The sequence below is a fragment of the Heptranchias perlo genome, chromosome 34, assembly GCF_035084215.1.
Source record: "Heptranchias perlo isolate sHepPer1 chromosome 34, sHepPer1.hap1, whole genome shotgun sequence".
In the NCBI taxonomy this organism is placed as follows: Eukaryota; Metazoa; Chordata; class Chondrichthyes; order Hexanchiformes; family Hexanchidae; genus Heptranchias; species Heptranchias perlo.
In genome coordinates, this window is record NC_090358.1 from 28,431,245 (window position 1) to 28,447,687 (window position 16,443).

Genomic DNA, 16,443 nt, shown 5'->3' on the forward strand with positions numbered 1-16,443 from the left:
CCCGCACAAGATTATTAATTAACCCCTTCTCATTGCACAATACCCAATCTAGGATAGCCTGTTCCCTGGTTGGCTCCTCAACGTACTGGTCTAAAAAACCATCTTGTACACACTCCAGGAATTCATTCCTCACAGTATTATTGCTAATTTGGTTTGTCCAGTCTATATGTGGATTAAAGTCACCCATGATTACTGTAGTACCCTTGTTACATACATCTCTAATTTCCTGTTTGATGCCGTCCCCTACATTACCACTACTGTTTGGAGGCCCATAGACAATTCCCACCAGTGTTTTCTGCCCCTTGGTGCTTCTTAACTCCACCCAGACTGATTCTTCATCTTGATTTTCTGAGCCAATATCCTTTCTCACTATTGCTCTGATTTCATCCTTTACTAACGCCACCCCACCTCCTTTTCATTTTTGCCCTTCCTTCCTAAATATTGAATACCCCTGGATATTCAGCTCCCAGCCTTGGTCACCCTGCAGCCATGTCTCCGTAATCGCAATTATATCGTATCCATTTACATCTATTTGCGCTGCTAATTCGTCTACCTATTTAAGAGGCAGAAAATAAATAAATAAATAAAATGTAATATATAAATGGATTTTAAAAAAACTGAGTGGTAAAGTGGGTTAAACACAGGTCACGTCATTAATATCGCAAACTCCGTTCCCTAGCCATTGATTCCATCCCCCTCACCGGCCACTACCTCGGGCTGAACCAAACTGTTTGTAACCTGGGCATCCTATTTAACCCTGAACTGAGTTTCTGATCTCATATCCTCTTCATCACACAGACCGCCGACTTCCACCTCTATAACATTATCCATCTTCACCACTGCCTCAGCTCATCTGCTATTAAAACCCTCATCCATGCTTTTGATACCTCCAGACTCGACTATTCTAATGCTGTGACCAGCCTCCGTCTTCCATAAGCCTGAACTCATTCAAAACTCTGCTGCCCGTATCCTAACTCGCACCAAGTCCCGTTCTCCCGTCATCACTATGCTCGCTGGCCTACATTGGCTCCCATTCCTGCAATACCTCGATTTTAAAACTCTCATCCTTCAAATCCCTCCACGGCCTCGCCCCTCCCTATCTCTGAAACCTTCTCCAGCCCTCCAACCCTCCAAGATCTCTGCACTCCTCCAATTCTGGCCCCTTGTGCATTCTCGACTTCCTTTGCCCCCACCATTGGCAGCCGTACCTTCAGTTGTCTCGGCCCTAAGCCCTGGAATTCCCTCCTTAAGCCTCACCGCCTCTCTGCTCCTTTAAGACGCTCCTTAAAATCTCTCTCTTTGGTCACCTGTCCTAACGTCTCCTCCTTCGGCTTGCGTCAATTTTTTTTGTTTGGTTACGTTCCTGTGAAGCGCCTTGGGATATTTTACTACATTATATAAATGCAAGTTGTTGATGATGATGATTTTGGTGCTGTGAGATGAGCAAAAGCAAACCGAAGGAATGCGGGCAGGGACCTTTGGGCGAGAAACTGGAAAGTACTGCAGTACAAAGGGATCTGGGGGTCCTAGTGCAAGAAAATCAAAAAGTTAGTATGCAGGTGCAGCAGGTGATCAAGAAGGCCAACGGAATGTTGGCTTTTATTGCTAGGGGGATAGAATATAAAAACAGGGAGGTATTGCTGCAGTTATATAAGGTATTGGTGAGACCGCACCTGGAATACTGCATACAGTTTTGGTCTCCATACTTAAGAAAAGACATACTTGCTCTCGAGGCAGTACAAAGAAGGTTCACTCGGTTAATCCCGGGGATGAGGGGGCGGACATATGAGGGAAGGTTGAGTAGATTGGGACTCTACTCATTGGAGTTCAGAAGAATGAGAGGCGATCTTATTGAAACATATAAGATTGTGAAGGGGCTTGATCGGGTGGATGCAGTAAGGATGTTCCCAAGGATGGGTGAAACTAGAACTAGGGGGCATAATCTTAGAATAAGGGGCTGCTCTTTCAAAACTGAGATGAGGGGAAACTTCTTCACTCAGAGGGTAGTAGGTCTGTGGAATTTGCTGCCCCAGGAAGCCGTGGAAGCTACATCATTAAATAAATTTAAAACAGAAATAGACAGTTTCCTAGAAGTAAAGGGAATTAAGGGTTACAGGGAGCGGGCAGGAAATTGGACATGAATTTAGATTTGAGGTTAGGATCAGATCAGCCATGATCTTATTGAATGGCGGAGCAAGCTCGAGGGGCCGATTGGCCTACTCCTGCTCCTATTTCTTATGTTCTTATGTTAAAACCAAGCCTGGAGCTGGGAAATGATGATAGATTCGAAACCTTAGATAATGGCAGGTTAAAGATATGGAAGTAGTTGGAGAGTATTGGTTGAGAGTTGGGTTTTTTTGAGGACTGATTACAGCGACTTTGAAAGGTGGAGAATGGTGCCTGAGCAAACGGAGCCATTACCAATGTAAGTTGGCATGGGAGCCGAGGGTGGTTGTTGAGCGTTGGGGGGAAAGAGAATTTAGGAAGCAAGAGCTCGGTCTCAAGGAGGAGATGAGCTTGAAGTGGACAGGGGAGAAGATGGGAGAGGAACTACATAGTGACAGGAGATCAGAGGTAGACTGGGTGGGAGGAAGAGATCAGAAGCAGGGCAGGCCAGGTGGGGAGGTAGTGGCAGAGTCAGGTGCAAGGAGATCTCAATCTTAGAGGCAAGTAAATATATGGGCTCTTCACACTTGGTATTGATGGGAGGGGGGCAATGGAAAAGCAGTTTAAAGAGCTGGTTCATCATGGAAAAAGGAGACTTCGGACATCCTAGCTTTCCAGAATGACCCTGGAGTAGGAGGAAGATTTGACCAAGAAGAGCAAGGCAGAGAACACTGCCCTGAGGAACTCCTGCAGCAATGTCCTGGGGCTGAGATGATTGGCCTCCAACAACCACTACCATCTTCCTTTGTGCTAGGCACGACTCCAGCCACTGGAGAGTTTTCCCCCTGATTCTCATTGACTGCAGTTTTACTAGGGCTCCTTGGTGCCACACTCGGTCAAATGCTTCCCATGTCCTGGACAACCACCTGTGAAGGAAGTCTCGTCAGCTGGAGGAGCTCGAGCTCCAGGTTTCGGAGCTTGAGCAGCAGCTGGCATCACTGCAGTGTATCCACGAGGCTGAGAGTTTTGTGGATAGCATGTTTCAGGAGGTGGTCACCCCGCAGCTTAAGAGAGTGCAGGCAGAGAGGGACTGGGTGATCGCCAGACAGACAAGGAGGACCAGGCAGGTAGTTCAGGAGTCCCCTGAGGGCATCTCACTCTCTAACCAGTATTCAGTTCTGAATACTGGTGGGGGAAGAAGGTTCCCCTGGGGAGTGCAGCCAGGGCCAAGACCACAGCACCATGGGTGGCTCAGCTGTACCGTCGGGGCGGGGGGAGGGGGGTGAGGAGACAAGTCGGGGGAGCAATAGTGATAGGAGATTTCATAGTTAGGGGGGCAGACAGGTGTTTCTACGGCCGCAGGCGTGATTCCAGGATGGTATGTTGCCTCGCTGGTGCAACGGTCATGGATGTCACTGAGCGGCTACAGAACATTCTGGGGGGGGGAGAGCGGGGGAGGGTGAACAGCCAGAAGTCATGGTCCGTGTCAGGACAAACGACATAGGTAGAAAGAGGGATGAGATCCAGCAGGCAGAGTTTAAGGAGTTAGGTAAAGGACCTCAAAAAGGTAGTAATCTCTGGATTACTCCCAGTGGCACGGGAGTAAGGAGGGATGATATTTTAGAAGGAGCATCAAAAGAGGCCTTATGGATTGAGCTAAAGAACAAAAAAGGGGCAGTTACACTACTAGGAGTGTTCGATAGACCCCCGAACAGTCAGAGGGAGATAGAGGAGCAAATATGTAGGCAAATTTCTGAGAAGTGCAAAAACAATAGGGCAGTAATAGGGGATTTCAACTACCCTAATATTAACTGGGATACAAACAGTGTGAATGGTATAGAGGGTGCAGAATTCTTAAATTGCTTACAGGAGAATTTTTTTAGCCAGTATATAGCAAACCCAACGAGAGGGGGAGCAGTTCTGGATTTAGTTCTAGGAAATGAAGAGGGGCAGGTGGAAGAAGTAGCAGTGGGGGAGCATTTTGGTGGTAGTGATCATAATACAGTTAGTTTTAGCATAGATATGGAAAAGGACAAAGACAGAGCAGGAGTTAAAGGTTTCAATTGGGGAAAGGCCAATTTTACTCAACTGAGAAGTGATTTAGCAGAAGTAAAATGGAAACAGCTACTTGAAGGTAAATCAGTGTCAGAGCAGTGGGAGATATTCAAAGGGGTGATTCAAGGGGTTCAGAGTAAACACGTTCCCACAAAGAAAAAAGGAGGGACTGCCATATCTAGAGCCCCCTGGATGTCAAGAAGCATTCAGGGTAAGATAAGGCAGAAAAAGAAAGCCTATGATAGTCACCGGGAACTCAATGCTATGGAAAGCTTAGAGGAATATACAAAGTGCAGGGGTGAAGTTAAAAAGGAAATTAGGAAAGCAAAGAGAGGGCATGAAAAAATATTAGCAAGTAAAATCAAAGAAAACCCAAAGATGTTTTATAAATACATTAAGAGCAAGAGGATAACTAAGGAAAGAGTAGGGCCAATTAGAGACCACAAAGGTAAACTATGTGTGGAGGCGGAAGATGTGGGTGTGGTTCTAAATGAATACTTTGCATCTGTCTTCACAAAGGAGAGGGATGATACAGGGATTGAAGTTAAGGAGGAGGAGTGTGAAATATTGGATGGGATAAACTTAGAGAGAGGAATTATTAAGAGGATTAGCATCTTTGAAAGTAGATAAATCACCAGGGCCGGATAAAATGTATCCCAGGATGTTAAAAGAAGCCAGGGAGGAAATAGCGGAGGCTTTAACAATCATTCACCAAACTTCACTGGATACAGGCGTAGTGCTGGAGGATTGGAGGACTGCTAACGTTGTACCGTTGTTTAAGAAGGGAGCGAAGGATAGACCGAGTAATTACGTGACAGTCAGCCTAACCTCGGCGGTGGGCAAATTATTGGAATCAATTCTGAGGGACAGGATAAACTGTCACTTAGAAAGGCACGGACTAATCAAGGACAGTCAGCACCGATTTGTTAAGGGGAGGTCATGTCTGACTAACTTGATTGGGTGACAAGGAGGAGCGATGAGGGTAGCGCAATTGATGTCGTCTACATGGATTTTAGCAAGGCTTTTGACAAGGTCCCACATGGCAGATTGGCCAAAAAAGTAAAGGTCCATGGGATCCAAAGGGAATGTGGCAAATTGGATCCAAAATTGGCTCAATGGCAGGAAGCAAAGGGTAATGGTCGATGTGTGTTTTTGCGACTGAAAGGCTGTTTCCAGTGGGATGCCACAGGGCTCGGAACGAGGTCTTTTACTTTTTGTGGTATACATTAACGATTTGGACTTAAACATAGGGGGCATGATTAAGAAATTTGCGGATGACACAAAGATAGGCCATGTAGTTGATAGTGAGGAGGAAAGCTGTAGACTGCAAGAAGATATCAATGGACTGGTCAGATGGGCAGAAAAGTGGCAAATGGAGTTCAATCTGGAGAAGTGTGAGGTAATGCATTTGGGGAGAGCAAACAAGGCAAGGGAGTACACAATAAATGGGAGGATACTGAGAGGTGTAGAGGAAGTGAGGGATCTTGGAGTGTATGTCCACAGCTCCCTGAAGGTAGCAGGACAGGTAGATAAGGTGGTTAAGGCGGCATATGGAATGCTTTCCTTTATTAGCCGAGGCATAGAATATAAAAGCAGGGATGTTATGCTGGAACTGTATAAAACACTGGTTAGGCCACATCTTGAGTACTGCGCACAGTTCTGGTCACCACGTTACAGGAAGGATGTAATTGCACCAGAGAGGGAGCAGAGGAGATTTACGAGGATGTTGTCAAGACTGGAGAATTTTAGCTACGATGACAGATTGGATAGCCTGGGGTTGTTTTCCTTGGAACAGAGGAGGCTGAGGGGTGATTTGATTGAGGTGTACAAAATTATGGGGGGTCCAGATAGAGTGGATAGGAAGGACCTATATCCCTTAGCGGAGTGGTCAATAACCAGGGGGCATAGATTTAAAGTAATTGGTAGAAGGATTAGAGGGGAGCTGAGGAAAAAAATGTTTCACCCAGAGGGTAGTGGGGTCTGGAACTCACTCTTGAGAAGGTGGTAGAGGCAGAAACCCTCAACTCATTAAAAAAATCCCTGGATGTACATCTGAAGAGCTGTGCTATGCAGGGCTACGGACCAAGTGCGGGAAAGTGGAATTAGGCTGGGTGCCTCGTTTCTCAGCCGCGCGGACACTATGGGCCGAATGGCCTCCTTCTGCGCCGTAAATTTTCTATGATTCTAACAACAACTTGTATTTATATAGCGTCTTTAATGTGGTAAAACGCCCCAAGGCGCTTCACAAGTATTATCAGGCAAAATTTGACACCAAGCCATATAAGGAGCTATTAGCACAGCTTGGTCAAAGAGGTAGTTTTTAAGGAGCATCTTAAAAGGAGGAGAGAGAGGCTGAGAGGTTTAAGGAGGGAATTCCAGAGCTTAGGGCCGAGGTAGCTGAAGGCACGGCCACAAATGGTGGAGCAATGAAAATCAGGGCTGCAAAAGAGGCCTTGGAGGTTTGGCTGGCTGGAGGAGGTTACAGAGATTGGGGGTGGGGCGAGACATAAGAACATAAGAAATAGGAGCAGGAGTGGGCCAATCGGCCCCTCGAGCCTGCTCCGCCATTCAATAAGATCATGGCTGATCTGATCCTAACCTCAAATCTAAATTCATGTCCAATTTCCTGCCCGCTCCCCGTAACCCCTAATTCCCTTTACTTCTAGGAAACTGTCTATTTCTGTTTTAAATTTATTTAATGATGTAGCTTCCACAGCTTCCTGGGGCAGCAAATTCCACAGACCCACCACCCTCTGAGTGAAAAAGTTTCCCCTCATCTCAGTTTTGAAAGAGCAGCCCCTTATTCTAAGATTATGCCCCCGAGTTCTAGTTTCACCCATCCTTGGGAACATCCTTACCGCATCCACCCGATCAAGCCCCTTCACAATCTTATATGTTTCAATAAGATCGCCTCTCATTCTTCTGAACTCCAATGAGTAGAGTCCCAATCTACTCAACCTCTCCTCATATGTCCGCCCCCTCATCCCCGGGATTAACCGAGTGAACCTTCTTTGTATTGCCTCGAGAGCAAGTTTGTCTTTTCTTAAGTATGGAGACCAAAACTGTATGCAGTATTCCAGGTGCGGTCTCACCAATACCCTATATAACTGCAGCAATACCTCCCTGTTTTTATATTCTATCCCCCTAGCAATAAACGGCAACATTCCGTTGGCCTTCTTGATCACCTGCTGCACCTGCATACTAACTTTTTGATTTTCTTGCACTAGGACCCCCAGATCCCTTTGTACTGCAGTACTTTCCAGTCTCTTGCCATCAAGATAATAACTTGCTCTCTGGGTTTTCCTGCCAAAGTGCATAACCTCACATTTTCCAATATTGTATTTCATCTGCCAAATCTCCGCCCACTCACCCAGCCTGTCTATATCCCCCTGCAGGTTTTTTATGTCCTCCTCATTCTCTACTTTCCCTCCCATCTTTGTATCATCTGCAAACTTTGATATGTTACACTCGGTCCCCTCCTCCAAATCGTTAATATAGATTGTAAAGAGTTGGGGACCCAGCACCGACCCCTGCGGAACACCACTGGCTACTGGTTGCCAGTCCGAGAATGAACCATTTATCCCAACTCTCTGCTTCCTGTTAGATAACCAATCCTCCACCCATGCCAGAATATTACCCCCAATCCAGTGATTCTTTATCTTGAGCAATAATCTTTTATGTGGCACCTTGTCGAATGCCTTCTGGAAGTCCAAATACACTACGTCCACTGGTTCCCCTTTATCCACCCTGTACGTTATGTCCTCAAAGAACTCAAGCAAATTTGTCAGACATGACTTCCCCTTCGTAAAGCCATGCTGACTTTGTCCTATTAAATTATGTTTATCCAAATGTTCTGCTACTGTCTCCTTAATAATAGACTCCAAAATTTTACCCACCACAGATGTTAGGCTTACTGGTCTATAATTTCCAGCCTTCTGCCTACTACCCTTTTTAAATAAGGGTGTTACATTAGCAGTTTTCCAATCTGCCGGGACCTTTGCTGAGTCCAGAGAATTTTGGAGACCATGGAGGAATTTGAAAACAAGGATGAAAGTTTTAAGATCGAGGCATTGCCGGACCAGGAGCCAATGTGGGTCAGTGTTGACTGACCAACGATGTGGAGTGGGAACACTGACACTTCTCCCATCACCCTGGGGCACTGTGGCCAACTGGAGCTGCCAGCCTAGGCTGAGGTCAGCCAACTCAGCACAGCCTGGTGGGAACTTCCTGGTGTGGTGAACTCAAAGCTTCGGCCATGGGTTCACAGCAAATTCAACTGTGGCGGCAAATTCTAACGGTTAATGAGATCATCAGCTCCTGAAAAGCTTTGATATGGACGGTGCACCAGGCCACCAGACTTCCTGAACATTCACCATATTTGGTGGCACTTGGCACTGGTTCCTTTTATACTGCAAGCAACGAGCCCCAGGATTGGTACCAGACACCTCCTCCAGTGATCTTGCTATCAAAGTAACAACTCAGGTTTATCTAATTTGGATGTACTTTTAGCTTTGGGTTAACTCCATTGACAGCAAAACAGCAGTATAAAATATATCGCATAAAAAATGCCGCACAAGATAGTTATATGACTGGCCGGTATTAGTGCATGGCAGAGCTATATTCCAACATACAAGAGATTGTTCTTTTTTGTAATTAATTTAATAGGAAATGGTTGTGACTCGGGGTGGGTATGTTGACCTAGTGGTTTTTGGTATTGGACCAGTAACCCTGAGGTTGTAACTTCATAATCCCCTCACAGAAAATTAAATTCAAAACAATCGGGCCATTTGTGGGCTGGCACCAGACAAAATGACCATAAAAGCTACTGGTTCACTAATGTCCTTCAGGGAAGTGGACTTGCCGCCTCCAACCTGGTCCAGCCTACACGTGACTCCAGTCCCACACTCTCTTAATGCCTCTGGGTAACTGGGGATAGACAATAAATACCTGCCTTGCCTGCGTCACCCACATCCCAAGAACGAATGAAAACAATTCACAAGAGTTTTCTGTTTATAAATGGCTACCTTATAAATGACTTCCCAATATTTTCATGCAAGCTGTACAACATCAGGATTTGATAAGAGACTGATAATCTCAATGAGACAATCTCACAAAAGCATCCCATTTAATTCATGCTCTCCTGTGTCACTGAAGTGATGAGAATGAGTGCATGGACCACGATACTGGGTGCGCGTTGTGTGTGAAATACAAGTTATTCAAAGTTTTCAGTTCCCCTTCAATCCATTGGCTTTCTGCTCAGTGTCTCACGAGCACAATAACAGAGACGAGGTCCTGGTCAGAAAGCAAGAATCCGTTTGGCGTCTAATGTCAGTCGGCGAGATATTCTAAGCGGTTCAGACAGGCACAAAAGCTCTGCCTTATCACATGCGAGCTCAAAGAGACGATGAGGGTTGCTATTCAAACCTAAAGCACAGGATTCATCAGCTGAAAAAACACACAACAGTTCCGTGTGAGACAGAAATTAAAGAAGTACCTTGTGACAAATACAGCAGTGTCCACAGCTGGTAAGTCATCTTTCCCACCGGGTACCTGGTTATTCCCCAGGTATTTAGCTCCAAACTCCTTGTACTGCCAATGACAAAAGCTCTCGAGCGACCGCTCTCCATGATGACCAATTAACAGTTGCTCCTAAGAAATGGTTTACAAAATGTAATATGCAAATGAGGAAAATCCAAAACTACTTCAAAACAGGAAAAAAAAAATCTTCCCTGCAGAAGAAAGTAACTTTAGGCTTTTAAACAGAAATGATGCAGAAACAGGCACAGGCACAATGGGGCGAATGGCCTCCTTCTGTGCTGTACGATTCTACGATGTGGAATTAACTGGCTGCTTAGCAATCACTGCAGTTTGATGTAGAAACGTTGACAGTTTGGATAGATTTGATATGAAAATGTTCTTTGTTATTGGAAAGGAATTTAAAACTCAACATTTTTGGGGATTAGAAAAGCTCAGCTTTTTAATTAAATTATTTTACAAAATAAACCTAATCTGATCCCACTGTGCTCTCTGAATACTGGCCAGTCACGTGACCATGGGATGCTGTTATGATTAATGGCAGATGCTGCGATGGGCTCCAATCACACTTACCGGACGTTTGTGAAGCAAAACTAGTTTGGTCACTCGAATATTGATCCTGATTCCCAGACTGTGATGTTGAAACATGTTGTATACCTGCCAAAGAAATGACATTTTCAGCTGCAACGATAACTGAGAGAGCAGGCACACAGCATAAACATCAGCATAACGGATCCATTCCTGCCCACATTTTAAAATGGTCTTATTTCTCCTTTTGAGGTGTCACATCCATCACAGGTGATTCCTTAGCTTGGGGAGGGGGGGGGGGGGGGAAAGAGTGCCAGGGAGGGGGGAGGGACAAAAGAGGGAGCCACGGGTGGAGGTAGGGAGGAGGAGAGAGCCGGTGGGGTGGGTGGGAGGAAGAGGAGAGTGCCGGGGCGGGGGGGTGGAGGAGGAGAGAGCCAGGAGCGAGCAAGGGGGAAAGGAGAAAGCGAGTGAGGGAGGGGGAAAGGAGGAGGGCAGGGGGAGAAAAGAGAGGGGGGTGGGAAAAAAAAGGGCAGTCAGGGACCAGCAGCCCAGCCTGTGCTAGTGTTGGTCTCGGGTTCGCTATTAGAAGGGTGCCTTGGGATATTCTGAGTTTCACTCCCGTGTGCAAAGCACCTCATTATTCAGGGCATCTCTCCACCACAGCACAAAGTTAGAAAATGTCTTGGTTGAAAATTAAGATTTACAGATAGACTTCGAAGCCTTATTGTTGGTACCTCGGAGGCTCAGCTCGACCACCGGCCAAGGCAGCACTCGATAGGGGGACTGGGATTGATAGTCCACTCAGCTGGACTATCAGTGGAGGCACCGAGTGCACAGTTCCCAACACAAGAAGAGCGGTCCCAAGCAGCAAGCGACTACAGAGTGCAAACAGCTCCTAGGTCTAAGTGCAATAGTATTCCCTCTGTGGGGGGGGGTGAAAGAAAAATAGGCAAATGATGGTACTTGTCTATATCCTCTTGGGCACAGTATATCTGAGCAAAGACAGGACACAAGGACTGACTCCGCTGTCTGGTGCTCCCCACAGGGAGAGGCGCTTTGCAGGGAGGCCATTTCATGAAATGGTGGGCATGCAGCACTGTATTGGACATGGAGTTTTATTCTCCACCTGAGACTGTGATTGACTGTTGTTGTAAGTAGCTTGTCTCTTACAATAAACAACCGCGCGCTCAATCCCAGCAGTGAAGTACAGGCCAGCCACTAACAACAGTTTGCTCACATCAACACTGCGACGACTCACAGCAAGAGCTCAGCAATGCAATTAGATGCTGATTGTTGTGATAAACTGGATAGCCCGGTAAAGGATAGAATATTACGGCCTGGTCTTCAGTTGCTTCCAAGCCTTTATTCTCGGTGCTCCACATTACAAACCTTCAGACCCCAGATAAGCTCTCATATATGGATACAAGGTAGTCCCCAATTGATACACACCACCTGAATACAATTAACACTAATTGATATAACTCACAGATACAATTAACAATTGTGATCATCACACCCTTCACAAAGCTCAGGCAGAAGCAAAAAGATTAGGATAACATCTCATATTTGCTATTTGCATCAACAGAAACTCTAATGAACACATGTCACAGTGATCAAAAAGCCTCAGTCACAGTAAAGGAGGTGGGAGCGATATTGGATAGGATAAAAATAGATAAAGGAGGTACTTAAAAGATTGGCAGAGCTCGAAGTAGAGAAGTCACCGGGTCCGGATGGGATGCATCCTAGGTTACTGAGGGAAGTAAGGGTGGAAACTGCAGAGGCTCTGGCCACAATCTTCCAATCCTCCTTAGATACGGGGACAGTGCCAGAGGACTACAAACGTTACACCCCTGTTCAAAAAAGGGGAGAGGGATAAACCAGGCAATTACAGGCCAGTCAGCCTAACGTCGGTGGTGAGGAAACTTTCAGAGACAATAATCTGGGACAAAATTAATTAGCACTTGGAAAAATATGGGTTAATAGGTGAAAGTCAGCACGGATTTGTTAAAGGCAAATCATGATTGACAAACTCGATTGAGTTCTTTGATGAAGTAACGGAGAGGGTTGATGAGGGTAGTACGGTTGATGTTGTGTATATGGACTTTCAAAAGGCATTTGATAAATTACCACATAATAGACTTGTTAGCAAAATTGACGCCCATGAGATTAAAGGGACAGGGGCAGCATGGATACAAAATTGAATAAGGGACAGAAAGCAGAGAGTAGTGGTGAACGGTTGTTTTTCAGACTGGAGGGAAGTGCGCAGTGATGTCCCCTAAAGGTTGGTATTAGGACCAATGCTCTTTTTGACATATTTTAGTGACTTGGATTTGGGTATAGAGTGTGTAATTTCAAAGTTTGCAGTTGACACGAAACTCGGAAATGTAGTAAAAAATGAGGAGGATAGTAACAGATTTCAGGAGGACATAAACAGACTGGTGAAATGGGAAGATACATGACAGATGCAATTTAACGCAGAGAAGTGTGAAGTGATACATTTTGGTAGGAAGAATGAGGAGAGGCAATATAAACTAAATGGTACAATTTTAAAGGGAGTGAAGGAACAGAGAGACCTGGTTGTGTATGTACACTAATTTTTGAAGGTAGCAGGACAAATTGAGACGGCTGTTAAAAAACAATACGGGATCCTTGGCTTTATAAAGGCACAGAGTACAAAAGCAAGAATGTTATGCTAAACCTTTATAAAACACTGGTTAGGCCCTAGCTGGAGTATTGTGTCCAATTCTGGGCACCAGACTTTAGGAAGGATGTCAAGGCCTTTGAGAGGGCGCAGAGGTTTACCAGGATGATACCAGGGATGAGAGATTTCAGTTAGGAGAGATTGGAGAAGCTGGGGTTGTTCTCCTTAGAACAGAGGAGGTTAAGGGGAGATTTGATCGAGGTGTTCAAAATCATGAAGGGTTTTGATAGAGTAAATAAGGAGAAACTGTTTCCAGTGGCAGAAGGGTCAGTAACCAGAGGACAGAGATTTAAGGTGATTGGCAAAAGAACTAGAGGTGACGTGAGGAAAAAATATTTACGCAGCAAGTTATGATGATCTGGAATGCTCTGCCTGAAAGGGAGGTGGAAGCAGATTCAAAAATAACTTTCAAAAGGGATAAATACTTGAAGGGGAAAAAATTGCAGAGCTATGGGGAAAGAGCAGGGGAGTGGGGTTAATTAAACAGTGCTTTCAAAGAGCCGGCAGAGGCACGATGGGCCGAATGGCCTCCTTCTGTGCTGTATCATTCTATGATTCTACATGGAAACGAGATAGTTTCAGCGTTTAACCAACATTCTGGGATGAAAGTCTCATGTGTCTGGTAGCTATAAGGGACCTATGTAAAACCTCTTTGAAAGAGCTCTCCAATTAGTCCCATTCCCCTGTTTATTCCCCATAGCACTATAATTTTTTCCTCTAAGTATTTATCCAATTCCCTTTTGAAAGTTATTACTGAATCTGCTTCCAGCACCCTTTCAGGCATTTTAAATCATTACAACTCGCTGTATAAATTTCTTTTCCTCATGTCGCCTCCGGCTCTTTTACCAATTACCTCAAATCTGTGTCCTCTGGTTACCGACCCTTCTGCCACTGCAAACAGTTTCTCCTTATTTATTCTATCAAAACCATGATTTTGGACACCTCTATCAAATCTCCCCTTAACCTCCTCTGCTTCAAGGAGAACAACCCCAGCTTCTCCAGTTTCTCCACATGGCTGAAGTCCCTCATCCCTGGTACCATTCTAGTAAATCTCTTCTGCACCCTCTTAAGGCCCTTCCTAAAGTGTGGTGCCCGGAATTGGCCACAATACTCCAGCTGAGGCCTAACCAGTGTTTATAAAGGTTTAGCATAACATTCTTGCTTTTATACTCTATGCCTCTAGTTATAAAGAAAAAAGATCCCATATGCTTTTTTTAACAGCCTTCTCAAAGATGTGTACATAAACCTCCAAGTCTCTTTGTTCATGCACCCCCTTTAAAATTATACCATTTAGTTTATATTACCTCTCCTTGTTCTTCCTGCCAAAACATATCACTTCACACTTCTCTGCATTAAATTTCACCTGCCATGAGTCTGCCCATTTCACCAGTCTATCTATGTCCCCCTGAAGTCCATTACTATCCTCCTCATTGTTTACTACATTTCCAAGTTTGTGTTATCTGCAAACTTTGAAATTTTACCCTCAATACCCAAGTCCAGGTCATTAATATGAAAAGCAGGAGAAGTTATGTTAAATTTGTACAGACCTGTGGTTAGACCAAACTTGTAGTACTGTGCAGAGTTCTAGTCTCCATACTATAAAAGAATATTGAGGCATTGCAAAAAAGATTCACAAGGATGATACCAGAACTAAGAGGATATCCTTATCAGGAAAGGCTGAACAGGCTGGGGCTCTTCTCTCCAGAGAAAAGGCTGAGGGGTGATGTGATCGAGGTCTTTAAGATAATGAAAGAGTTTGATAGGTAGATGTAGAGAAATGTTTCCACTCATGGGGGAGACCAAAACTAGAGGCCATAAATATAAAACAGTCGCTAATAAATCCAATCAGGAATTCAGGAGAAACTTCTTTACCCAAAGAGTGGTGAGTATGCAGAATGCACTACCACGTGGAGTAGTTGAGGCAAATAGCATAGATGCATTTAAGGGGAAGCTAGATAAACACATGAGGAGAAAGGAATAGAAGGGTGTATTGATAGGGTTAGAAGAGGGCTGGGAGGAGGTTTGTGTGGAGCATAAATGTCGGCATAGACCAGATGGGCCGAATGGCCCATTTCTCTGCTATAGAATCCAATGTAACTCGATGCAATATATATCAAAATGAGCAGTGGTCCTAATACCAATCCCTGGGGAACACCACTGTATACTTTCCTCCAGTCTGAAAAACAACCGTTCACCACTACTCTCTGCTTTCTGTCCCTTAGACAATTTCATTTCCACACTGCCACTGTCTCTTTAATCCCATGGGCTTTAATTTTGCTAACAAGTCTATTATGTGGTATTTTATCAAAAGCCTTTTGAAAGTTCATACACACATCAACTGCACTACCCTCATCAACCCTCTCCATTACTTCATCAAAGAACTGAAACACGATTTGCCTTTAACAAATCCGTGCTGACTTTCATTCATAAGCCCATACTTTTCCAAGTGACAATTAATTTTGTCTCAGATTATTGTCCCTAGAAATTTCCCCACCACCAATGTTAGACTGGCTGGCCTGTAATTGCCATGTTTATCCCTCTCCCCCTTTTTTGAACAGGGGTGTAAAATTTGCAACCCTCCAGTCCTCTGGCATCTCCCCCATATCTGGAATTGGAAGACTGTGGCCAGAGCCTCTGCAATTTCCATCCTTTCTTCCCTCAGCAATCTAGGATGCATCCCATCCGGACTGGATGACTTTTCTACTTTTGAGTACTGCCAACCTTTTAAGTACCTCTTTATTTTTATCCTATCCAATATCTCTACTACCTCCTCCTTTACAGTAACATTTAGTGAAGACAGATGTAAAGTATTCATTTAGTACCTCAACAATGCCCTCTGCCTCGACAAGATGATCTTTTTGGTCCCTAATTGGCCCCACCCTTCCTTTAACTACCCTTTTGCAATTTATATGTTTATAAAAGGCTTTTGGGTTCCCTTTTATGTTAGCCACTAATCTATTCTCATACTCTCTTTGCCCCACTTATTTCCTTTTTTAGATCTCCTCTGTACTTTATGTATTTAGCTTAGTTCTCCACTATATTATGAACCTGACAATTGTTATAAGCCTCCTTTTTCAATTTCATTTTAATCTCTATATCTTTATTCATCCACTGAGCTCTAGCTTTGGATGCCCTTCCTTTACCCATCATAGCAACGTGTCTAGTCTGTACCCAAACCATCTCCTCTTTGAAGGCTCAATAACTGTTTTGCCTGCCAATCTTTGATTCCAATCCACCTGAGCCAGATCCCTTTTCAACTCACTGAAATTAGTCCTCCAGTTAAGTATTTTCACATCTGAATGTTCCTTATCCTTTTCCTTGTTCTTAACCTGATATTATGATCACTTTTCCCCAAATGCTCCCCAACTGAAACATGCTCTACTTGCCCCACTTCATTCCCCAAAATTAGATCCAGCTCCGCTTCCTTCCTTGTTGGGATGGGAACACACTGATCAAGAAAGTTCTCTTGTACACATTTCAGGAATTCCTCCCCCACTTTGTCCTTTACACTGTTACTA

At 44.6% G+C, this 16,443-nt stretch overlaps 1 protein-coding gene across 1 annotated transcript in view; it reads right to left on the reverse strand.

Annotated features, from left to right (window-relative positions):
* The window catches only part of adamts17 (ADAM metallopeptidase with thrombospondin type 1 motif, 17), a 547,852-nt gene that overhangs the window by 445,132 nt on the left and 86,277 nt on the right, over positions 1–16,443 (reverse strand). The window contains exons 5-6 of the mRNA XM_067971641.1: positions 10,270–10,353; positions 9,656–9,810 (exon numbers count right to left, since the gene is read on the reverse strand). Coding sequence (XP_067827742.1) covers positions 9,656–9,810; positions 10,270–10,353 — 239 coding nt within the window. The remainder of the gene's footprint in view (positions 1–9,655; positions 9,811–10,269; positions 10,354–16,443) is intronic.